The sequence below is a fragment of the Molossus molossus genome, unplaced genomic scaffold (assembly GCF_014108415.1).
Source record: "Molossus molossus isolate mMolMol1 unplaced genomic scaffold, mMolMol1.p scaffold_m16_p_13, whole genome shotgun sequence".
Classification (NCBI taxonomy): Eukaryota; Metazoa; Chordata; class Mammalia; order Chiroptera; family Molossidae; genus Molossus; species Molossus molossus.
In genome coordinates, this window is record NW_023425348.1 from 73,633,286 (window position 1) to 73,658,354 (window position 25,069).

A 25,069-nucleotide genomic window follows, 5' to 3' on the forward strand; every position below is an offset into this window, starting at 1 on the left:
GTTGTGGTGTTGGTGGTGATGATGTTGTTGTTGTCTTTGTTGGTGGTAGTGATGGTGGTCATGATACTAGCAGTGGCGAAGTGGTGATGATTAACTATGACAGGATCAAGGGTGTTTAAATTTTTCTCAGCACATAATAATCACATAGTGAATGAATGAAGAGCACAGACAATTTTCAGACAACCCCAAGGATGTTAGTCACCATTTGTGGAATGAACAAAAGTAGGTTTACAGTTGTGAATACGTAAAACGGACTTTATTCTTGTATTATTATGTAGTAAATATTGTATTATTTGCCATATGAACAACTGTAAACCTCCTTTGGCCCACCCTGTGTATATTAACCATGGATGTGACCACACAAATTATGCTTAAATATTCATTAAGGCAGATCCCTTACAACCATCCAAAAGATGTTTAATTAACAATATGTTTGGAGAGGAAAGAAGATGAGTAAATAAGATTTAAATTACTACACCTACTTAAAAGAAATACAATTACATTTCTTTTTAATAATAGCGCACACCACACACTCTTCCATTTGTCTTCCTCCCAGTTAGCTTGCTACATAAAGTCACACATCATTCATCAAATCTCATCTTTAAAAATTCACATTTCTGAATTAGTTACCATCTAATTATGTGATTTGGTCCTATGGACATACTATTTTAACATCTGAAAGTCTGTGTAAAACCCCTTTGCATGGATATATCTAGAATCTAAAGGTGCTTTGTCCCCTTGAAATTTCCAGCATCACCCCGACTACTTTATTAGCCATAATTTGAAAGCCTTAAGAATTCTAAGACTTCCTGGCTCCATAATCACACTTGGTTAGCTTGAGATTCATTAGTCATTCACCTTCATTTCTTTATCATGAAGGTTGCTTCCCAAGATTAGTGGTTTATTTAAACTTTACTAATAATTATCTCATGAGAGTTTTTTCACCACTGCTCATTTGCATGTGTAGAATTCACACTGCGGGGGTGCATTTTGTTTTGAGTTAAAGTTTAACTGGAATGGCACTTTCTTTTTACCTTATCAGATTGCTCCTTCTCTGGGACACAGAGTTGAATGTTGTCCCTTTATTTTATTTATGTTTTTTATCCTCACCCGAGGACATTTTTCCATTTTTTATTCAGACAGAGCAGGAGGGAGAGAGAGGAAGAGAGAGAGAGAGAAATGTCGACATGAAAAGGACACATTGAGTGGCTGCCACCCGCACGACCCAACCAGGACCGGGGACAAACTGCAACCAAGGTACATGCCCTTAGCAGGAACCGAACCCAGGCTTCTCTGGACCGCAGGCCGATGTTCTAACTGCTGAACCAAACCGGCCAGGGCGAATGCTGTCCCTTTAAAAGAGTGCGGTGGCCTTCTGTGTTTATAACCCTTAAATCCCACGGTTCAGGCCCACATTTTCCATTCTTGCTCCACACACCCCTTCTCACCCTTGGTTTAGATTTGATTTTTCTTTACTTAAGAAGAACAAGATTTATGACTAGACAGAAGCCAGCAGGCCCCAATATTTAGGAAAAAAATAAAATAAACGAACCCTAGTCAGCCAGAGTGAGCCCTGCTCTGGCCCCACCGGGTCATCTGAAAGAGGTCACCCAGATATGACACTGCAGCTTGCGCTTGTCTAGAAAGTATCCAGTTGTCTTGCTGCTGCTTCTACCTGTTGGCCCTCACGTCACTCCTGAAGGCCCCTCTAAAGTGTGTTGGGAAGAAAAAGAAGGCTAGTCATTTATACATTTCTGGAACGCGTGTTTAGTGAGCATGCCGTACGTGCTGGAGATGGAGAACTGTCAGGCTCTGGGAGCTGAATACGGACTATTGCCTAAACAGACATGTCCCGTCCCCAGGCAGGTGGGTGGGTCACCGAGTCCCACGATGAGTCAGGCACCCCCTGTGAAGGTCTTGATGACTTTTTTTCACTTACTACTCATAAAAAAACTGTGAGAAAGTTCTTAATCTTATTTTGTGGATGGGATAACTGAAACTCCCAGAGGTTGAGTGACCCGAGTAAAGTCACTGACTGATACCAGGGAGAGCCGGTGCTCAGATTTGGGCTTTCTTAGCCCAAGGCTGTTGATTGCATCCTGGAGTCTTTCCAAATGCGTGCTCTCATGTCAACCCAGATCGATTCAAGTTCTCTTTTTCAGTTTCCCACATGCCATGGTTTGACTTAGAAAGGTTATCTGGTACAACCCACAACAGATATTGACTATCTAAAAGTAGTAACTTTAAGGGTTTATTTACTCTTTATGGAGGCTCAGAGAAGAGCATGGGAAAATCTTCGTGAGACCGGTGGTGTGGGCGGCGTGTCTGGACTGAACGGAGATGAGAGGAGCTCAGAGAGGTGATCCAGGAATTCCCTAAGGCTGACCCTGACTCAGTAAGTCACCGGGTCGGCTTGAAATGACTCAGTTGTGGCATGGGGTCGAACAACCTCAGTCCCTCACTGAACTATCGGGAAGCAGGCCAGCGGGCCGTGTAGTGCCTCCTGGGAGAATAACCCTAATTACACTCCCCAGAACTTGCATACCTGTCCACAGTTTACAAAGCACTGTCCATCTGCTTCTTCATTTGCTGACTGTTTACTGTACAGACACAGAAGGGACCAGGGTTTGAAATGACCCAGCGTAGTAGTTTGTATCTATTTTTTAAAGTAAATTTCTTCGTCGAAATGAAATCTCACATGGTGGTCTAGTGTATAAGAAAGATGTGAGGGGAGTGTCCGTGGTTCCGATGGAGGCCGAGGTGAGGGAGGCACAGCCAGGCTCAAGTCTTTGCTTGGACCTCTGTGTCTGTTTCTGAGAGGTCTCCAAGGAAGCTCCAAGTTCCTGAAACACAGTAAGACGAGCATTGCTTCACTCCCCTCCTCCGAAAAAGGAAAGCCGAATGCCCTGGAGGGAACGTGTTCAAGGGAGTCTTTCCATGGAATCCACAGGGCTGGTTTCTCACAAGGTTAACGCCCGAGGATCCGCCCGGGAACCAGTTAGCCCTCCAGTTGTTTCAAGAAAGTGTCTTCTTGGTCACAGACAGCAGCAGGGTTAATTCTGTCACTGAGAACCTTTTTCAAAGTGTCTGCTCTTCAGGTGGGGCTCAGCAGCACTGTCTTCATTTCAGACAGGCCACCTCTGGAGCCATGGAATGCCAGCCAAGCGGTGGGGCGTAGGTCCAGTGATTTTTTTCAGTCCCCCTATCGGGACAGGGCTCTCTCCAACTCAAAAACTGACATTGACCTGGATGGTGGTTGTTATTAGCTGAATGTTTATTTTCCTCCAAAATTAATAACGTTGAAATCCTAACCTCCCAAATGTGATGGTATTAGGAGGTGGGGTCTTTGGGAAGAAATTAGGTCATGAGGATGGGGCCCTTCTGAATGGGATTAGTGCCTTTATAAGAAGACACACACAGCCCTGGCCGGTTTGGCTCAGCGGTTAGAGCGTCGGCCTGCGGTCCTGAGAGATCTGGGTTCGGTTCCCGCTAAGGGCATGTACCTCGGTTGCAGTTTGTCCCCGGCCCTGGTCGGTTGTGCAGGTGACAACCACTCGATGTGTTCCTTTCACATTGATGTTTCTCTCTCTCTCTCTCTGTTCCTCTCTCTCCCTCCCACTCTACCTGAACAAAAAAAAATGGAAAAATGTCCTCGAGTGAGGATAAAAAAAAAGAAGACCCACACAAGAGATTGTGCTTCCGCTTGCTGCCTCCCTCCCTTCTTTCCTCCCTCCATCATGTGAGGTTAGGAGAAGATGGCCATCTGCAAGCCAGGAAGAGTGTTCTCACCAGAACCCACCACAGCCCTGATCTCAAGCTTCCCAGCCTCCTGAACTGTGGAAAGTAAACTTCTGTTAAGTCACCCAGTCTATGGCATTCTGTGATGTAGCCTGGACCAAGATAGTAGTGGTGGCCGCACAATTTTGTGAATGTACTAAAGGCTACTGAATGCTTAAAATGATCAGTTTTATATTATGTGTATTTTAGCACAAACATCACAACAACAATATAATAAAACTTACATTGGCTCCCTCTTTCCTAGGGATCACATTCAAACTTCCCAGAATAGTTTACAGTCTGGCCCCTGCTTACATCTCTAGCCTCATATCTTGTGTGTCCCTCAAACTCTTCATCTGATCAAACGTGCAAGTCACTCCAAACTGCTCTCCACCACCTCAACCAGCCATGCACGTTCATGTCTCCAGCTTCACTCACAATTTTGCTGTTAGTAGTAATAGCAAACACGTATACATAGTGCTTACTATATGCACATATACATATACATCTAGTGCTTAATAGATGCAGAACTTTTGGTTCATGTAATCTTCACTAATTCTATGAAATATACTGTTATTAACCCCATTTTAAGCTTGAGGAAATCCAGGCACCGAAAGGCTAATACACAATGAGTAAGCGGCCAAAGCCTTGCTATTGATCACTATGGAACACTGCCTGTGGATGCTCTGCCCCTGTGGTTTCTTCGGAAGAATTCCTTCTCCTTCTTTAAATATCACTTCCTCTGTGAGGCCCCCCTTGATGTTCCCTAGGAAAGGGTGCAAGTCTTTTTTCTAGGATCAGTAGTACTCTGTACACATATGTTGTGTGGTAACAGCCTGCTCATGGGTCAGATTCCCTACCAAAGTATGAGGCCCCTAAAGACAGGGCAGGTCTTATTTCTTCTGATGCCTTTGAGCGCTCATTACATATTTGATCAATTAAAAATGTCTGCGTGTGCCTGGTGCGTGTGGCTCAGTGGTTGAACGTCGACCCATGCACCAAGAGGTCACCAGTACAATTCCTGGTCAGGGCACATGCCCAGGTTGTGGGCCCGATCCCCAGTGGGGGGCGTGCAGGAGGTGGCCAATCAATGTTCTCTCTCATCAATGTGTTTATCTTTCCCTCTGCCTTTAAAATCAATAAAGAAAAATAAATAAATAAATAAAATAATTAAAAAAAATGGCTGAGTGCATTTTCTCTCCCTCATTCTATTTCTTTGGATAAATAACAACATCAAAGGGGAATTGTGTTTCCTCAGAAATTGAAGCATGGCTCTATCAGGGTCTGGCCACAGTCGCTGATAACCACTATCGTTTTCTCTGTATCTCACCAGGCAAGAAGTCCATTCAGATTTACTTTTAGTAGTCCACATTAACAATAAATACTGCTTCTGAATTTCAAATATTAAATCACAGTATATTAGAGGTAGATATGAAATGATAATGCAAATATGGTTTTCAAACTCAAAATGCCTCCCTGAAGAATATGACAATCTCCTTCCTTCTTGAGAATTTCTGGGTAGGATAGACGGGGAAAGGGGATTAATGTTTGCACAGACAGGAGTATAAACGTGAGCAAGAGAGGGTGGACGAAAGCATGGGTGGATGAGAGTATGGATAAAATGATGAGTGGATAGGTGGATGATCGATGGACTATGCCTGGATACATCGATGAACAGATATGTAGGCGATGGATGCAGAAGAGGATGTGGGTTTACGAAGAAATGTGATTGGATAAATGGATGGCCAGCAGGACAGATGGGTCTGTGGGCCCTAAAGGGATGTAAGGAAAGATGGGTAGATGGATGAACGGGTGGATGGAGGAATGTTAGTGAGGGTGGATGAGTGTGTGGGTGAAGGGGTGGATGAATCCAGGTGCCAGCCTAAGACTGGAGGGCACACATGGGTGAGTGGAACCAAACGCGAGCCCCCTGGCTGACCATCAGCTTCCTCTGAGCAGCCCTAATAAGCAGTAAAACTGCACCTGAGCCATGTGGACTTCCTGCTCTTCGGGGGAAGAAGAATGAGCTCTTCCTCTCTGCCAGGAGGAGTCACAGCCCTCCTTCCCCAGGTGGGCAGCAGGCACCACCGTTCCAGCTCCTCTCCCAGAACATCCAGCTGCCTGTAGAACCCAGAGAGAATCACCCCGGCCGGATTCAAAGAGAAATTTAGCGGGAAGGAGAGGCTGGATCCAGTGGGGTGAAGTTTCAGGACTCAGTTGTCTTCCTCCCCGAGGCTGCTGTTCCAGCCGGCGGGTGAGCGGCCCGGAGAAGAAAGCGGTGCGTCCCGGGCTCACCGGCACCTTGCCGCCGCCGGGCGCCCGCCCGGGAAACCCCGACCTGCGATCTACGTAGAGAAGGAGGAGGGGGCACAGGGGCCTGCGCAGAGGAGGGCTGGTACGTCTTTAAACCTCTGCCCGCTGCTTAGTCACAGCCCCCTCGCTTGGGTGTGTCCTTGCTCGCTCCCTCCTCCCTCACTCTTAGGTCACTCTTTCATCCCTGGAATAAAAACGGCAGCCAACTTCCGAGGCGCCCTCACTGCCCAGCCAGACCCCAGCCTCTGACAGGTCCGGGCTGCCCTCCTTGCCCTGTCCTTTCCGGTCCCCAGCCCAGCGCGCCAGGACCCTCCGGCTTCGCTCGCTCGCTCTCTCCCGGTTCGCTCCGACTCGACACCATGGACAAGTTTGGGTGGCGCGCAGTCTGGGGACTCTGCCTCGTGCAGCTGAGCCTGGCGCAGATCGGTGAGTGCCCGCCCGCCGGGGCCGCGGGAGGGAGTGGCACTCGGAGGGTCAGGACCGACCGGCCGCCGCGCCGCCTGCTCGCCCAGGGAGCAGAACCAGGGCTGCGTGCGGCGTGGATTTGGTTAAGGAGAGCTAGGATGTGCGCTAAGCTGTTGGAGAGTTTGTTGGTAGAAGTGCCGTTTTGTTGAAAGGAAAAGAGAAAGAGAGAAGAAAGTTTGCCGGGCAGGCTGCCGGCGCGCAGTTTGGGGCGAGGTCTCCAGAGCCTGAGCACAAGGCGGAAAGTAACTGTACTCCTGGGCGCGCGCAGCGGGTGTCTGCACCAACAGGCTCCTCCTGTCCCAAAGGCGCTCAGAGCCTGGCTGGGCTGGCGCGGGGGACAGGGCAGGGCTAGGCGGGCAGGGGCTGTCAGCCAGGTGGCTATGGCGGTGGGCACAGTTGCATGTAACAGCTAGTGGTAATGAGCTTTCCAGGAAGGGGCCCTGGTTTCCTGAGGCTGCTCACTGCGCCTGGGTTTCAAAGCTCTTACAGTTGGCTCCCGTCGCCCACTATCTTAGCGCTGGTGGGAACTTGAACCAGGTCTGTGGGGGAGGTTCTGGGTCTCCAAGAGGTGCCAGCCAGGGGCAGGGAGTGTGAGTCGGAAAAGGCAATGACTGGGCAGCTGCTCAGCCCTTGTAAACTCCTGTTTCTGCCAATCAGTTAGGGGAAATCCAGACAGTAATGTGGCTAATATTTCCTGCCTGGCAGCCTTAGAGAAAGGCCAGGAGCCTGGGCACCAAGTTTGCATCAGGGACCCTGGAGCTGGGGCTGCCAAAATTCCATCCCGACGGGGTCTGCCTTGCAGTGGTTGTGGAGGGGAAGGCTGTGTGTGAGGTATTCTGGCGAGGCTCAATTCCAAGGGTTTCTTTTCTTTGTCTGTATATGTACAGATAATTACATGGCTGATTTGCTTATCACTAGGAAAATTAATTTTTCTTTTAAGAAGTGCCAGCTGGGTCATTAAGACAACTCAGCCTATGGTTAATTCTACTCAGCAAGTGTTTATTAAACCCAGCTCTGGGGGGTACCAAGAAAGTAAAAGACACCGGGTGCTTTAGGCTGAGGATAGGTGGGGATCTACGGTTTAGATTCCTGAAATAGAAATAATAATAATAATAATAACAACAACAACAACAACAACAGGAATAACCACACTAGCAAGTTGCTTTGCACACCTTCGCTATGCCAGGAACTGCGCCAAATTCTTTACATGTGTTAGATCATTTCACTCTCATGCTGGCCCAGGGAGAAGTGCCCTGTTATTAGCCTGTTTTACAGGAGGGACAGGAACTGAGGCTCAGAGAGGTTAAATGACTTGCACGTGTCCACACAGCCAGAGGATTAGTGCTCCTGTGAACCCAGGCTCATTCACCGTGCTTAGTCCGAATGTTAGACTGTGTGTACGGCATGGACAAAACCAAGAAGGTTTTGGGGGAAGGAGAGGTTGGGGTGGGCCAAAGGCCTTAGCAGAGGCTGAGGCTGGAGATCCAAAGAGCCCTCGAAAGTCAGAAGCACTTGGGATGGGAGAGAAGAAGGAAACCCGAGCGCGGGGAGAGCCCTGGGCCTGGCCTGGGAGAAGAGGGGCTGCTGGGGAAGTTCACTTGTGTGTTACCTGCCCGTCAAGGCTCCTGCTTTGTTTCTGAGGATTCTGACTCCTGACTCCCGTCAACTTGTTTGCCTGTTTCTTTGAAAGGACCACATCCCCAAATATCTGGTGCTGTCCTGACCCTTGAGGTTCTCCCAGAAACCAGCCAGCTCACTCTTGCCCCAAGTTTCCATGGTCCCTTTGGGCAATGACATTTGGAGGAAGCACAGAAAAATGCCGGTAGCAATAACTGCCTGGACCCAGGCTCTGATGTGCTTGGAAAGTTGTTTGGAGGAACTAAGACTCGGGAAGGAGAGAGACATAACTTCCCAGTGGGCCGGGGCTGGGCAGGCAGAGAGCGGAAGGAGAAAGGGGAGTGGGGAAAGAAAGGCACTGTTGTTACCCCACTGGGGGGGGGGGCTCCAGAAGACAGAGAGAACTTGGGAAAGGGACAAAGCTTTGGGGAGGAAGAAAGGTCCAATCTCTGTATGGGAAAGCAAAAAGTAAGAAATGGCTAAATGTAGTTAAACGTTATTGGTCACAGAAACCCAGGGCTGGGAAACAGACCTTGAACGAGGTGACATATGGGAGAAAGAACGTGGCCGTGGGTGAAGGACAGGCGGGTGAGCCCTCCTGCACACATCTGTCTCCTCCTCCTTTCCGCTGTGGGCCGGAGGTGATTGCTAGGGGATCCCACCCATGGGGTTGGGAAAGAGGGGTGCATCTGAGAGCTCTGCGGCTTGGGGCTGGTTGTTGCCCTCTGTTGCCTCTGAGCATTAGAGACCCCTCTTGGGCATTAGATCTGGCTGTTTTCCCAAGTGAAGGAGCAAGGCAGCAGAGCCCCATCACTGCGGACGTTAGCGTCCGTTAACTTAGTCATTCCCCAGAGACACATTGGACGTCTACTTCCTACAAAGGCAGGGTGCCAGGTAGGCGTGTTTGAGGCTGGCAGCCAGAAGGAAAAGTTTCTTTTTCTTCCAAATTGCACCACGTAGGAGGGGATGCTGGGCAGCATGGCATTCTTAGTTTATGACAGCTCCCTTCCATTCATTCAAGAAGTATTACTTGACTCATTATCATAGACTCAGAGACGGGACTCCAAGGATCATTCAAAAAAAACCCTTCTTTTCCCTTGGAGGAAAGAGCTCCTGAAAGAGAGAGGAATGCCTTCCCCTCTCTCTGCAAGTGTTCGGGAGGGACACTGTCTATACTTAGGGTCTCTGAAATACCACTATCATCAGCGACTGTCATGAGCCCCACCTCTATCCCCTGCAATGGGTCAGCTGGGTGTGGTCTACTGGTGTTTCATGCCTTAAATAGTATCTTAAAGATGCATGACGCCCTGGCCGGTTTGGCTCAGCGGTTAGAGTGTGGGCCCGTGGATCAGAGAGTCCTAGGTTCGGTTCTCGTTAAGGGCACGTACCTCGGTTGCAGTTTGTCCCGGTCCCAGTTGGGGTCGTGTGGATAGCAACCACTTGATGTGTCTCTCTCGCATCCATGTTTCTCTCTCTCTCTTCCTCCCTCTCTCCCTCCCGCTCTTTGTGATGATAAATGCAAAAATGTCCTCGGGTGAAGATTAAAAAAAAACACTCATGACGATTTTTTATTTTACTCCTCAATATACCCAGTTTGAATTTAACATAAGAAAGATGAGAAATATATTTCTTACCATGAAGCAAAGTTGATGTTCCACAAAGAGTTTCTGTACTGCCCGGGGCTTCCAGGGCCCCCTGGATCCCTTTGAGTTAGGAGCACCCCCGTTTTAAAAGCCTGTTTCACTACATGCTCTCTTCAAAAGTAGCATCCAAAGTCCCCGGGAAGTACACTACTGAGCACCCACTCCATGTGAGGCATTCAGTGAGGGGGTTAGCGTCGGTGATCTTGTAGACACCTCACCGCAGCCTGTATACATTTAGCACTGTCTTAACTCCATTTTCTAAACAAAGGAATTGATGCTCAGGGAGATGACATGACTTTCCCAAGGACACACAGCCAGTAAGTGGTGGAGTTGGGGTCCCCCCCATGTTAGACTCCAATGCATATGCTCCTTTGCCTCATCACTTTGCTTCTGGCGGACTTTGTAAATTGCGTGTGTTTCTTCCACTCTCCATCCCTGTGGCCAGCGAACGTGGAGCCTGGCATGAGTGTCCTCTCCGCCCCGCAGGCTGTGGACTCTTGGCTGCCCCGCCCTCCCCTCGCCTGTCTCTCCTCAGGTTTGGCCACAGCTGTCAAAAGATACTAACCTAGTTATTTGTGACTAAAATAAGTCACCGCCTTATCAGAGTCCAGCTGCCCTTCCAGACATGCTCTCATTTGCAGGCTTGGAAAAAAGGGAGAGGCTGCTCCTTGTCTCCGAGACAAGTTGGGACAATGCCCTCCACCTGGAAGTTAAGGAAGAGGCCCCACACAGGCCCTCAGCAGACCCCGCCAGCAGCGAGACGCCCTGACCCAGAAAGCGCCCTCCGCCGCTCACCGGCAACCCTCAGCGTTCAGCAGGTTGTGTGAGCCTCAGTGAGGGAAGGTCTTGAGGACCCAGGATGACACAGTTCTCAAAAGCCAAGGGTCTTGAACTAAAATCCATTGTGGAGCTCCAGGTGACATGTGAGCACCCACGTAAGATTTCAGCTCAGCCTGTGATGTCAGAAATTCCAGGCTGGGTCCCCTGACAGAGCCAAGTGGTGGCAGATAAGCTGGGTCTCTGCGGCAGCCTGTCTGGGTTAAGCTGGGGCTGGGGCTGGGCTGGGGCTGGGCTGGGCCTGGGGCTGGGGCTGGGGCTGGGGCTGGGGCTGGGGCTGGGGCTGGGCTGGGGCTGAGGCTGGGGCTGGGGCTGGGGCTGGGCTGGGGCTGGGGCTGGGGCTGGGCTGGGGCTGGGCTGGGGCTGGGGCTGAGGCTGGGGCTGGGCTGGGGCTGAGGCTGGGCTGGGGCTGGGCTGGGGCTGAGTCTGGGGCTGGGCTGGGGCTGCGGTTGGGGCTGGGCTAGGGTTGGAGCTGGGCTGGGGTTGGGGCTGGGCTGGGCTGGGGATGGGCTGGGACTGGGGCTGGGGCTGGGGTTGGGGCTGGGGCTGGGGCTGGGCTGGAGCTGGAGCTGGGGTTGAAGTTGTGTTTTCCCAGTATCCCCAGTTTAGCTGACTCCACCCAGTGCCTGAAAGGGAAGTGGCCCTTGTAAAAGAATGAGTGAAGCAGGTGGCAGATGCTGCCAGACAAAGCAGTTCTCAAAGGGGATCTTTTCTGCCTCGGAGAAATTCTGGGGGTTTGCACAGCAAGAAACTGATGACTCAGTTTCCTTTGTGTTGTTGCCTGAATGGGAAGCACACAAATAAATGTTCTTTAGAATCGCCTTGGTAGGCTACTGCGTCCTACCTTAAATTAAACCCCACTTTTCAGTCACTTGGGACCTTGACGTTTTTCTTAAACGTGGGCTTCCCGTATGTTGGCCAGCAAGGGCGTGGGTAGCTGGCCCAATTCTCCAGAATAAGGGAGGGGTGCTTTCTGAAATTTGTGGTTGTGGATCTGGCCTGACATGGACACAGTGGTTGTGTGTTGCAGACTTTCCAGGAGAGTGGACACTTCAAATATGCAAATGCTCTACCAACCGATGCATAGTGTGTACTGTGACTAAATGTTTATATATTTTTCTACAAATAAATGCATGACTTGGTGTAATTAGAAGTCAGAAACTTTGCAAGACTTTTGCATAAATGAATTAACATCTCTACAACTCTGTAAGCAGTCTAGTACCTGATTAAATTGATGATTGGTTCAAAAACGTGTACTTTGGAGAGAAATATTAGTATTCTTCTGTTCTCCATTTCTTGATAATCCCAATATAGGAAGTACCAGGAAATGCCACATATTTGATCCTTGCTTGCTAGAGGTGGGTGCATGTGTGGGTGTGCCTGCAAGTCTATATGCATCTGTATGCATACAATGTGGCATCCCCGGTCCACCGTTAAGCATTGCTAAGGTGCTTCTATGGGCCCCGCACTGTGTCGAGTACTTTGGCGATTTGAATGTATGAGACGTGGGCCTTGCATTCAAGGGCATTATGGTTCTACTTGCGTAACCTAGTGCAGCTGAGTGGCAGGCTGGCGGACTTAGAGGGCACTGCCAAGCAGAGGCACAGCGAGGACTGGAGGAATCAATGACGGAGAGGAGGGGCCAATGCAGACAAGGTAGGGTTTGAATATGTGAACAACAGGGAATGAGAACGGGGTGTGCATCTTTCTGTTACCCTGCTATTAGTTTACCCACCCTCAAATAAGCTAACTGATTAACTAGACAATATAGTCAACAAGCGTTCCTCCATGCTTACCCAGTGCGCTGGGCAGTCAGGACGGGAGAGGTGCTGTCGGGGGAACAGCCCTCGCTCCTGCATAGCTCGCAGTGCAGTATGGGGTTTCCTGGGTGATGCCTAACTGTGCATCTTGCCTCCCACATGCTAGATTCCGGTGTGTGTGCCCCACCCCCACTGTAGTAACAAAAAATGTCTCCAGACATTGCCAAATCAGGGAAGGAGTATAAAAGTTGTCCCCCGCTGAGAACCCCTAGTGTAACAGGATGGAAGCTATCTCAGCAACCTCATCTCCTACAATATGGTCTCTGGTTCCCATAGGTGCCCAGTTAATTAGCTTCACAGTAAAGTCATGCAGGAAGAGCCTTTTATCTTTGGGGAACGGGGGCTGTGAGTGACTTTCACACTCCTCAAAGGGGGAAAACCCCACATCTGACGTATCTTCTCTTACCTGTCTCTGCAGTGGAAGCCCCCTGACATTAGGGGTTGTATCTGACTCCTTTTTGTGGTTCTAGATCTCAGAGCTGGCGCATAGTTGTTACCAGTAACTGTTGAACTGAAGTGAGTATCTAGAGTGTAGAAATAACTCTATCCGTCTACATGGACAGTATTCCTGGACAGGACACCTGAGAGGCAAACGCGTTTATGTGATATGGTAACAGTGGTGATGGCTGTTTTGCTTAGGGCAGACCAAAGGAGGGCGTTTGGTCATCTGCCCATCACAGGCTCCTGTTGGTCTGCCCACCCCAGGGCTCCTGTTGGGTCTGCCCATCCCAGGGCTCCTGTTGGGTCTGCCCATCCCAGGGCTCCTGTTGGGTCTGCCCATCCCAGGGCTCCTGTTGGGTCTGCCCACCCCAGGGCTCCTGTTGGGTCTGCCCATCCCAGGCTCCTGTTGGGTCTGCCCATCCCAGGGCTCCTGTTGGGTCTGCCCATCCCAGGGCTCCTGTTGGGTCTGCCCATCCCAGGGCTCCTGTTGGGTCTGCCCAAAGACCCATCTGTTTGTGACTTTGACGGCTCCTTGCTGGGATGTCTAAGGACAGGATTATGAGATTCCTGAGCCGAGACAGGAGTGGGGGCCCAGCAGGATGATGACACCAACCCCCAAATTTAAATCTCTAAATAGAGCACCCCCCAGCAGCTGCCCGCGTAGAGATCTGGTTATTTTGGAGGTGCTTACCTGAGTTTAGACACCTTGGGTGACAGCCCCACATCCATCCAACCCCCATGCCTGCTTCTGGAAGGTGGTGGCAACTGAGAGGAAGCAAAAGAGCTTCACAGAGGATTCCTTTTTTTTTTTTTTCCATTGATTTTTTATATTTTAGAGAGCGTGGAAGGGAGGGAGGTAGAGAGAGAAAGAGAGAGAGAAGCTTCGATGTTGAGAGAGACACATTGATTGGTTGCCTCCTGCATAGCCCTGGTCAGGGCCGGGGACACCTGTAACTCAGGCACGTGCCCCTGACCACGGGCCAGTGCTCTAACCACTGAGCAACTGGCCAGGGCTTCACAGAGGATTCTTGCCTCCTGCAGACACCAAAAGGGGCAAGTCTCAGGGAAGCATGACAGCTGACGGGGAGCCACGTTGGCAACGACAAACTGTGCCTCCTCTTCACAGAGCTCGCCAAGTCTGAAGTTGCTCACCACGGGGGCAAGTCCTGTCTACCACGGGCCACCTGCCCAGTGAGACCTGGAGACATGGAGTCAAAGCAGCATAGGGGTGGATGCTGTGGAGGAACAGAACCTCACAGCACCAGCTCTCCCCGAATTTGGGGTGTGCTGACTGTCTGGGTGTGTCCTCCTGAGGCAAGTGCCCCTCCTAAGTGCAAGTGTGGGCAGATAGGTCCTGGGGGTGGAGAGGAGCTTGAGTCACCAAGGGGTTGATTTGTGAAACTCAAGCCCCAAAAATCTTCCTTGAGTCTTCAGTTTTTGAGAGTAGAGGTTAATTGCAAAACTCCGGTGGGGAAAGATTATTCACACGTTGGTCTCCTGAGCATGCACAGCGGTGCCACCGGCAGCCTCCTCTGGTGGTGCCCCAAAGTTCGTCTTTCCTTCCCACAACCTGCTTCAGAGTTCCAGCTCTTGGACTTTTTGCATTTGCTTCTTTGCAGCTAGCTGTATGCTTTTAAGAAACCATCGCCAATGCCCAGCCGGTGTGGCTCAGTGGTTGAGCGTCGACCCAAGCACCAAGAGATCACCAGTTCAATTCCTGGTCAGGGCACATGCCCACGCTGTGGGCCAAATCCTGGGGGGGTGTGTGTGCAGGAGTTGGCCAATCGATGTTCTTTTTTAAATTTACTTACTTAATTAATTTATTTATTTATCCTCACCCGAGGACATTTTTTGATATTTTGTTCAGATAGAGTGGGAGGGAGAGAGAGAGAGAGACATTGATGTGAAAGGGATACATCGAGTGGCTGCCACCTACATGACCCAACCAGGGCTGGGGACAAACTGCAACTGAGGTACATGCCCTTAGAGGGAACAGAACCCGGGTCTCTCCGGACTGCAGGCCGATGCTCTAACTGCTGAGCCAAACTGGCCAGGGCTGTTTGTTTATTTTTTAATTTTTTTTTCTTTATTGATTTTCGAGAGAGAGGAAGGGAGAGGGAGAGAGAGGAACACTGATGAGAGGGAACATCAATTGTCTGCCTCCTGCATGCCCCCCTCTGGGGATCAGGCCCACAACCTGGGCATGTGCCCTGTCCAGCAATCGAACTGGTAACCTCTTGGTGCATGGGTCTACACTCAAACACTGAGCCATACCGGCCAGGCCCAATAGATGTTCTGTGTCGTCGATGTTTACATCTCTCTCTCCCTCTCTCTTCCTCTCTCTCTAAAATCAATAAAGAAAAAAAAATTTTAAAGAGTCAATGGGGGAAAAAGGAGAAACATCTGTAACAAAAATAAATTAATTAAATAATTAAAAAAAAAACACTCCAGTAGGGAAAAAAAATCAACCATCACCAATATTAGTAATAACAGCAAACACTTATAGTCTAACCATGTGCCAGCACCATTCTGTTTCCTGTGCTGATTTGCTTAATATAGTCTTATATGCTAAGTTATTTTTCTATATAATAGTATATCGCTATATACTAGCTTGTTTCATCTATATACCAACCTTATGAAGAAGTGTTATTATTACCCCTCTTTTACTTGGACTGTGGCATAGAGGAAACTGAGGCATAGAGAAATTAAGTAACTGGCCCAGGACCGCAGGGCCGGTGAGCGATGGAGCTGGGATTCAAACCCAGGTGGTCTGGCTCCTGGGCTCATGCTCGTAGGGACCACGTGACTGTGCTTCTCTTCGGATATCAGGATGTCAGGGCCCCAGAAACGCAAAGGACGGAACCTCGTAGCCCTCTGGTTGTTTTCATAAACCCCATCTGGGAACTGGGTGCGGGCAGAGTGCTCGTGTCCACAGAGCTGGTCCTGCCCTCCTCCCCACACACGCTGTGAAAGGGAGGCCTTTGGAGTTCGAGAAACGAAGAGGAAGGCGTCATGGAGACGTTTTCTCTCTCGCAGTCTGAGCAGCTCGTTCATTCCATTCCCTGGGCGGAGTCCTGTTCTCTCCCCTGGGATGGGAGCAGGGAGGACGCAGGCCTGGAGGGGCGGTGGGTGAGATGTCTGCTCACGGCCGCGTCATCAGTTCTCACACTTGTTACGGGATGAAAGGAGAGGCTGGCTGGTAGATATCTCTCCATCACCTAGGGCTTTGGCTTCTGACTGTACAAAGCTGGGCAATGAGCCAGACAGCAGCCAAGTGTTTCCCCTCAGCTTGGGGGTTCTTGGTTCCAGGGCCCTTCTGGCCAGGAATCAGGCTGCACTGGCCTGGGCACAAGGGGCTGAGCTGACGCTGGACGTGTACTGTAGCTCCTTTCCCCAGCCCTGCCCGAGCCAGGTGTCCTGGCTTCTGTTTGGCGCAGCCGGTGACCGTTGCGTTGCGTGGGGGTTTGACCTGGAGACAGAGATGCAGCATAAATTACCCATCTGTCTCAGGTCTTCGGTGCCTTCTAGAAGAACCCACATCCCCTTTTGAGTCTGGGAAGCATCTTTTTCTATTTCCTGTCTCAAAGAGAACTCGCCAAGATATTAGAATGATGACTATAAAGCTTCTTCATGCGTGTTCAACATTATGCAAATGAAGACACCAGGGAGAAACTACATTTTCATGCAGTCAATACCTGGCTTCCTGCCTCTGGCCTAGAAGGTCGCTTCTGCTCAGGCCCCTGGCCCTGGTCTTCATACACTCCAAAAGTATTAAATGAGCATCTGCTATATACCGGTCACAACCGATGCCCTTTCTGAGTGTGTCCAGTCCGAAAAGCAGAACCCAGCAGAGCTGAGCATCATGTCACAGCCTGTAGGAGGGCAGCTGATGTGACAGAGTGAGTTAGCTCCACAGCCACACTTCCCTGCATGGGCGGACAAGGCTGCCCACAACGGTGCTAATCACGCAGACGCGAACAGCAGTTTGGAGGGGGAAGTGATGCTTCGATGTCTCCTGCCCAGAAGTTTGTCTTTGCAGTGGGTCCTTGGTGGTGGGACTAGTTGCCTCCCCAATGTCAGCCTGAGAGGTCAGGTACCTCCCTCTACATTTCCCTGAGTGACTTTTACTTTCCACGTTGTTTCCTATTGTTGCTCCCTGACATTTCATAAAAAACCCCAAAATAAGTTCCAGGAACTTATTTTGCTATGGCAATCTGTTCTCTTCTGCCCTTGAACGTCTAAGCACCTTAGAGAAAAGGCCGTGCTTTTCATTCCTGTTGTATTTCTCTAACCCCTGGTTGTCAGCAGTTCCTCACATATAGTAGGTGCTCAACAAATACTTGCATGGCTGGCTGAATGAATACTTTTTCTAGATTTGGCCAGCAAAGACATTTTTGTCGTTTACTTTCTGTGATTTAAAGGTTCTGACTAATTCTTTCATATCCTTTAAAAAAAACTTTCTGGTCCGTAAAACCTTTTTATTTTGATTTTCTAGTGCCCTCTGGAGTGATCCTCAAACCTCCCTGAAATTGCTTTTCCGTGCACACTCTCCAACGTGAGAGTATCTTTCTTGAGGTCTGACATGTCAGGCAAGGCAGGGGGAGTTTAGGGCTTGTTAGGTTCTGTCCAGGAGAACAGAAATCTTTATTTCCTCTAGGGCTGTCTGCCTCTATGTCCCAGCACTTACTTCCAAATCTGGCCTCGGGTATACAGAACCCCGAGCCTCAAATTCATATTCTCAGCGACACTCAGAGAAAAGATGTTGGCTTTTGGGTCACCATGTTCAAGAAAAAAAGGGGAAGTTGTTTCTTTCAGTGGTCTCTTAGCCTTCCATACCAGAGACCCGCAGCTGTTGAGTGTGGTGGGATGGGAACGAGGAGGTTTGAAGAGGTTGTGTAGAAAGAGGAAGGACAGTGAAACGAGACAGACCTCAGGTTGAGTACCCTCCCTGCCCCCCAAGAGCAGTGTGAGGTCAGACGGTTGCACACATTAAGTTTTAGAACAAGGTTTAACACATAGGGCTGGGTGTCTAACACATAGAAGGTGTCAGTAATAGAAATGGCTGCGACATTTCAATTCGTCTCTGTTATTAATTCACTGTATGATGCTGAGCAAATCATTTCACTCCATTTGCTTCCAATTCTCCATGTGTACAATGAGAGGGTTGTATTCGCGTTGATCTGGAAAGTCTTTTCCAAGCCTCAAGTCCTGTAAATCCACCACTCTGTGGATCCATGAACACCTAAGTGTCACAAAACTTAATGGAAAGAATGACATGACTGCAATGCAGTGCCAAAGAAAGGGGGTGCCTGGTTTGCATTAAATGTCAGAGGTGAATTATTAATCCAGCTCAGAAACGAGCGTATAGACCCAGTTTCACTCCAGTAGACGAGAATGACTCCTAGAGACGAGTTGCTTTGCTCAGGGGACTCCACGGAAGCCTCCCACCTACTTGGGCGTGGGCAGATGAAGAAGCTCGGGCCAGAGAATCTAGCAACAGTCTCAGGCACACAATTAACAATGCAGGAAGCCAGTCCTGGGATAACCTGAAGGATCTGAACATAATGCCTGTTAGTTTAATCTCTACTTTACAAAACATTGCTTCAAGTGACCAGAACAACCCCTGAAGAAAATAAAAGGTTGTGTCCTTCACTTTCAAAGCTCCATGAGCATCTCAGATGTCCCAGCTTCCCTCAAAGAAACTCTGCAACATGTTGGTGCAAAACTAAGCACAGCAGTCAGCCAAAGTAGTGCTTAGAGGATGAGCACTAGTGTTCTATGGGTGGCCATGGGAATCTAAAAATAAAAGACAACAAAGAACAAACAAATACACACACACCAGGACACTGAGTAAGGCAGGGCTTTGAGATGGTGAGTTGCTGCTTCTACTGAGAACCTTCCAGACTTCCACGAAGATATTTCTTTCTTTTCCATGAAACCAGAGTAGCTCTTGCTCAGGAAAAAAAATAAATAAATAAAAAGGAAGTCATAAAGACTGCATTACTTAGGAGTTTGCCAAACTTGGTCAGAGATGAAATCCCATGTTGGGGTTCCGACCTTCCATCAGTCCCTCCAATTCCCCCGTCTTGGGGGTACCCATTTTACATCCATCTGAAATCCACCAACCAGAAGTTGAAATGACCAGCAGACGGCTTCAGTTCTCATGTCCCATGCGATGCCCTCAGTGGCTGCTGGCTGTGACACAGTCGTCCGTATTTCCAGCCAGTGCTGCACACACAGCCTCTAGGAGAAGTGAGAACCCACATGTACACAACAGAGGTTTAGCATTTCTCGTCTCAGTCGTGGGACGACTGAGAAAAAATTCTTCCCTTACTCATGGACTCTGTTTCCCCAGTTTTAAAATGGGGATGAATTCCCTAATTCAATTCATTAAAACGTACCCTGACACCATGGGGGGAAAATGAGAGAAGTAGGAGATTTCATTTTTCTCCTTGGAGAGCTTACAGTTTGGGGGGAGAAAGTCAAGATGAACGGACTGCACACGATTACAGCTCATCGAGTGCCACCGGATGAGGAAAAGCAGGTACCCCGTGCGCCGCAGTTGTAGGAGGCAGCTTCATGAGGGAGTGGAATGTGAGGATGAGATGAATGTGGGTAAGAAGATGGGCAGAGAGAGAAGAGAGGAGAGCAACCATGGAAGTGTAAAGCATGGGCTGAGAAGTCTGACTTGATTGGGGTCAGGAGAGGGCCCAGCCTGTCTGAATAAGAGTCTGTGCTGAAGGATAGTGAAGGATGAGGTTGGACAGACTCCAGGTGCTCAAGTAACACTGGCTCCGTCTTACCAGATCCGACTCTTCTGTTGCAGAGTTCTCATGACACCCTCCTCAAACAGTGCTAGACAGAGTTCAGAAGCAGGCCAGCTCCAACACTGGTTGAGATAGAACTTGGGCAGCTCGGCCTGAGTTGGAGAATGGCAAGTTCAGAGAATCCCTAACAAGCCTTACAGCAGCCACAGCAAATAGATGTCAGCCCACGTCACATTTTCCACTGATCACTGGAGGCTGCCTGAAGAGCTGCGCAAAGAAGCCGAACCTTGGCTCAGCTACAGAGAGTTCTGTGATCCATTAGTGATGTCTGCTGTGGGCACACTATAGAACATTTGACCCCAGGTATCACAGGAAGGTCACCACAGAAAGCAGCAGGCTTTTCTAATTTACGTTTCTGACAGGTGTGGGTAACTCAGTGAGTTTAGCCACTCAAGTCTAGTCAACTAGCCATGCTGTAGACTCCGCCTCCTTCCAGGACGATGTAAATGCAGCCTCCTACCCAGAGGAGTGAGGTCACTTGAGCCTTTTCTTATGATTCATTCCCACTATGTTTTCCCATCACCCCGACTGAAGTTAGATGCTGGGAGCCAGGAACCTCCTCTGTGTGAACAAGGGCTAGACTTCCTGGCAAAGGGCCCCTTCTCCACATCAGCTTCTCCATCTGCAAACTGAGAAGACAAAAATGATGCCTCACTCATTGGGGTGATAGGAGGAATTACCAGCTAATGTGAGTGGAGCCTTTGAAGATGAAAGGGTTGTACGCGCACGTTAATTACAACTTTTATCAGCCCCGGAGCCTCTGCATTCTCAGCTGCCACCCGGGGCTCTTCTGTGCCTCCCCAAAGCAGCCGGCAGCAGCATTCCACAGGCTGGCCCCACGGGTCCCGTAGCATCCAAGTCAAGAAGGCTGGATTCTGAACTCAGACTGGCCAGCCCACTGTGGGCCACTCAAGTTTCCCACTCCTCATCCCCAAGGGGAAAGCAAGCCCACTACCTGGGCAGGTAAGATAAGATAAAACCAAGGTATAAACAAAAGGCTCCATCAAGAGTTGACTAGAAATAGCCCCTGGGTGAGATTAGGACACCCTGCTCTAATTCCCACCCTGTCAAAGCCTAATTGTGTGACCTTGGGCTACTGGCTTTATCTGTCTAATGCTTGAATACACTGTGAACCACCTGGGAAATAATCCCTCTGCCTCGCCTGGCCCTCTCCACCTTTGCCTGCTGGTGTGAAAGTGTTTTGTGCTGGTCGACAGAAACACGTGATGTAGAACTACAAGGTCCTATTATTACCTAAGGTAACTTTCTCCTTTATCTCTGTCTCCTATGGCTGGTTGACCCCAATCGTTGAAACTGTACTCGTTGGAATGCTCGCCAATCTCCTCTGCGCTGCCTCCCCTCCTGGGCAGCGCTTATCTAGGAGGACCTGGTATGTGCTCAGGCTTCTTGGTTCTGCCATTTCCTGAAGCACGCAGATGCTGTCGGGCTGGCAGGGGACAGGGTGCCCTGCCAAGCTGAGTCACAATGCCCTTGCTGCGGTAACTCAATAAAAGTGCTAGAGGCAAGGGTGGGAGGCTGTCCAGATGCTTTGCTAAGGCTCGAAAAGGTGCAGACTGAGCTGGGCCCCTACAGCAGCACCAAAGTATAGCTCCAAAGAGGCAAAAGACCCAAAGTGAGAAGTTATCATGGGCTGGTGACAAAAAGCCAGAGATGCTGGCATGTCAGAATGGGAAAGGGTGTTAGAAATTACATAGCCTACTGGTTGCACTGACCAGAAAAGGGAAGGTCATCTCAAAGACTGCAAGTGACTTGTTTAAGGTCACACTGCTACAGTCAAACCCCAGCCTTTTGCCTGTCAGTCCAGTGGCCTTTCCATTTCACCCTTTGAGTTGATAGAGGAAAGGACACTAAAGCAGAGGACAATGGGCTGACCAGGACAAGAAGACTCGGAATGACAAAGAGAGGAAGATAAAAGTATACTGGTTTTCTGTAGCACAATGGGAAACAGTAGAGGTGGAGCCTACATTGTATACACTGTTGAAGCTTCCATTGTACTTGGATCTGGTTTCCTAAGCAGCATCTTGTACATCCATATTTGGTGTTTGTTTTGATCCTTTTTGACTTAATGAGCATTCAGAAACCAGAAGGTCCGGCATAACCTGACCTGGCTTTTCCCCAACCGCTCTCAGCAATTCTGTGAGTCAAGTCAACAATCAATGGTTTTCAAAGGAGGCGTCTGCTCACTCAACACATACTTATTGAATACTAAGATGGGCCAGGTTTTCTGCCAGGTGCTAGGGATACAACTTTAAACCAGAGAGACTCCGTTTCTGCTTTCATGGAACTTACAGTTTATCTGGGAAGGCAGATAGTAAATAGCTAATTGTGCTCTTAATTTAATTACGCTTGAGATACACACTGGTAAGGAAGAGCCATGTTCTTGAAAGAGCCTATAACAGGGAAACCTCACCTGATCTAGAGCATCAGGAAGGCTTCTCCAGACCTATGGGATTAATAGTGGTGATGATGTTGCAGGATCGGCACAGTTCCTTGGGAGGCCTGCTTGTTGAACCTCTCCACCTTACCAGTCCTCATGACTTGGGGACAGTCTGGTGGGTAGGGTCCAAGCTCCTCATAGCAAATCTAGCTAGGGAAGCCCCTCTTCTGGCTGCCTTATACTTGGGTCATCTGAGTAAAAGAGCAAGTTAGGAAAAGTCTGCTCTTCAAAATTCTGAAAGCAACTGGTTTATCATGTCCGCCCTACAATAGATGGTGATGGGAAGAGAACAGTGGGTACCTCCGAGCTGACTCAGATTTTAGAAGCACATGTTGGGGCAGCAACAGGATCCAAACTCTGGGTAACAATGTGCCATGTGATATCAGATTATTTTAAGCTATGGGGAAATTTTTCATAATTTACTTGGCAATCTTTAGTGTTAAGTCATAGATTAGGGTCATATCTCATCCATTTTATTGTCAGTTTCTTGTTTTGAGCGCTTTGGTGGCTGGAGTGCGTGTATAGGGGTAGGATGACTTCCAGAAGCCATGCAGGTGCATCTGCTGGGTCCAGGCAGGAGGAACAGGCAAGAACCCTGGGATGTGCATGTCCAACCACTTGGCTCCAAGGGCCTCACTCCTCTATCTCCTTGGTTGGTGGCATTACTTAGAGATGACCAGAGTAGACTCTATCAGGAGAGTAGGACAGACGTTGTGAGAAAACAAACACCGTCACTTAAGATGCTTTCAGATGAAATCATGGATAATAATAACAATATTTATCAATTGGTAGAGTAGAGGCACCAGCTAATTCAGATGGTCAGGTATAAACAGCTGTGTCTTGTAATTGATTCAAGGTTATCCCCCAAAGATGATATAACATCTGTTCACGTCTACTCACATGTGCTTTCTTGGGTAGGAGAGATAGGGATGGAATTACAGCTATCATGATTGAACATAAGCTCTCACCCATCTATGCATCAAACCATGATGTGTTCCCATGAAACTGCTGACACATTTCTAGGCATACCCACTTTAGTGCATGCCAGCTGCATAGCTCTGTATGTACCAGAGCGGTCCCCTCTCATAAAATGACATCTTCCCACAACAGGTGTGGAGGTAGGACAATTCCAGGACCTCAGTATTATCTAAGGCCCAGTTTTCTGCCACGCCCCGTGTCTTCCTACAGGTTAGCCCCCTTCATACTCCCAAACTGACTTCCACAGTTCCAGGCACCCTATGAGAAGCAAAGGAATGTCCAGCACCAGAAGAGGGAAAGCTTATTCACAAACATCTGTTCTAAAAAAGGGAGGGATAGCTTTTCTAGAAGTCCTTTTTCAGATTGACTTTCCTTTATTTCACAATTGAAGAAGAGGCGCACGTCCCACGGAATGCCCGCACCGACCCGATCATTGGCAAGGCGTACTCGGATCACAGCGCTTGGCTTAGACCACTCATGATCCACCCACTGGAGCTGGGTGTCGGGGCCTCACCTCCCCTGAAGCACAAGTTTGGGATAGGAAACAAAATCTGGATTCAATTAGAAGAATTTTGTTGCCTTGGTAACAATATCTGTTACAAAGAGTAAGGCCCTGAAGGGTGTTCACCCACGTGGTGCAATTGTGGTTTGAGACACTGTACACGCTAAGGGAGAAAAGGCAAAACTGAGTTCTTTTGTTCCTAAGCCACACCCTCAACCTTCTGAGAAGACACACCTCATGGACAGAGTTCACCTGGGGGACACCCTGCAGTTTGAGGCTTAGATGATCTGTGGCCTCTACTCAATCATAATAGCTATAACTTGATCCTTTTCTCTTCCCAACAAAACATATTAGGGAATAACTTTGAATCAGTTACAATTTACAAGCAATAGTCAATTGTTGGCACACTTGAGCATTTTGTTATTAACACCTCACTATCGCAACCCACGTCAGCCCTGCTGTGGCTACGGCACGCACAAGGGCCGCTAGTCTGTAGTGATCCATTTAAAAGGGATTGTTCGCTTTTGGACGAGCATCTCTTTCTGCAAAGTATGAGCTGATGACCCCCAAGGCAGGTAACTGGCTCGTTTTTTCTGTAACCACTCCTAGCATGTTTTAACCTGTGTGAGGTGTTTTCAGCTCCATTATCTAATCTCACCCTCACATTAACTTCATGCTGAGCATTATTATCCTCCTGTATAGGAGAGACATTTAATCACTTTCCCAAGGTCATAGAGCTAATTAGTGGAGATTCAGGACTTGAGCCCTGGTTTTCCACCCCCAGAGCTGATGTCCATGTCTCCACACTATGTTGGCTCCCAATGGGCATGACTTGGTTTCGAGGAGTCTAGAATGGACTATTGAATTTTATATTAATAATTGCTGTTTCATAAGCAGGAAAACTTCCTAATAGTTTCTTTGAACTTGAAGCTCAAGTGTCCAACCACCTAACACTTTAAGAAGCCCAAAGATGACCAGGAGGGTTTTCTAGACCTGTCCCCTGTCTCCATATAGTTAGCTAAGGAACCAATCAGCATGGGGGATGGGGGAAGACACCAGGATTTAAAATTTTGTTTACTATTCCTTTTTTGCACCTGAATACTGTTAAAAGATTTATGATGACTCTATGCAGGGAAGAGAAGCCCAAGGGATGTTTAATGTGGACCTTGAGGATGTGATCGTTTCTTACACAGGAAGGGGGCTGCTTCTTTTCAGAATCTAATGATGAAAGAGCTAGAGGAAATGGATTCTATTAAACCAGAATGATTTATGCTTTATTTTGAGACTGAGTTTCCTGACCATGAGGCTTGCTGGTTATTAGACTGGTCTGCTGGTTCCCAATCCATCCCTTCAGTTCTCAGCTGAAGTGACATTGCCTTAGGGAGGCATCT

General features: G+C 48.9%; 1 protein-coding gene across 20 annotated transcripts in view; it reads left to right on the plus strand.

Moving 5' to 3' along the window:
- The first annotated feature begins 6,222 nt into the window (after nucleotides 1–6,222).
- CD44 (CD44 molecule (Indian blood group)) overlaps nucleotides 6,223–25,069 on the plus strand; it is an 88,123-nt gene continuing 69,276 nt past the window's right edge. For 3 of the 20 annotated variants that reach the window (XM_036257715.1, XM_036257718.1, XM_036257717.1), the window contains exon 1: nucleotides 6,250–6,516. In XM_036257715.1, coding sequence (XP_036113608.1) covers nucleotides 6,450–6,516 — 67 coding nt within the window. In that variant the 5' untranslated portion in view covers nucleotides 6,250–6,449. Of the gene's footprint in view, nucleotides 6,517–25,069 lie in introns of all 20 variants that reach the window. The other 17 variants (XR_004959196.1, XM_036257723.1, XM_036257728.1 and 14 more) reach the window with 12 other exon arrangements.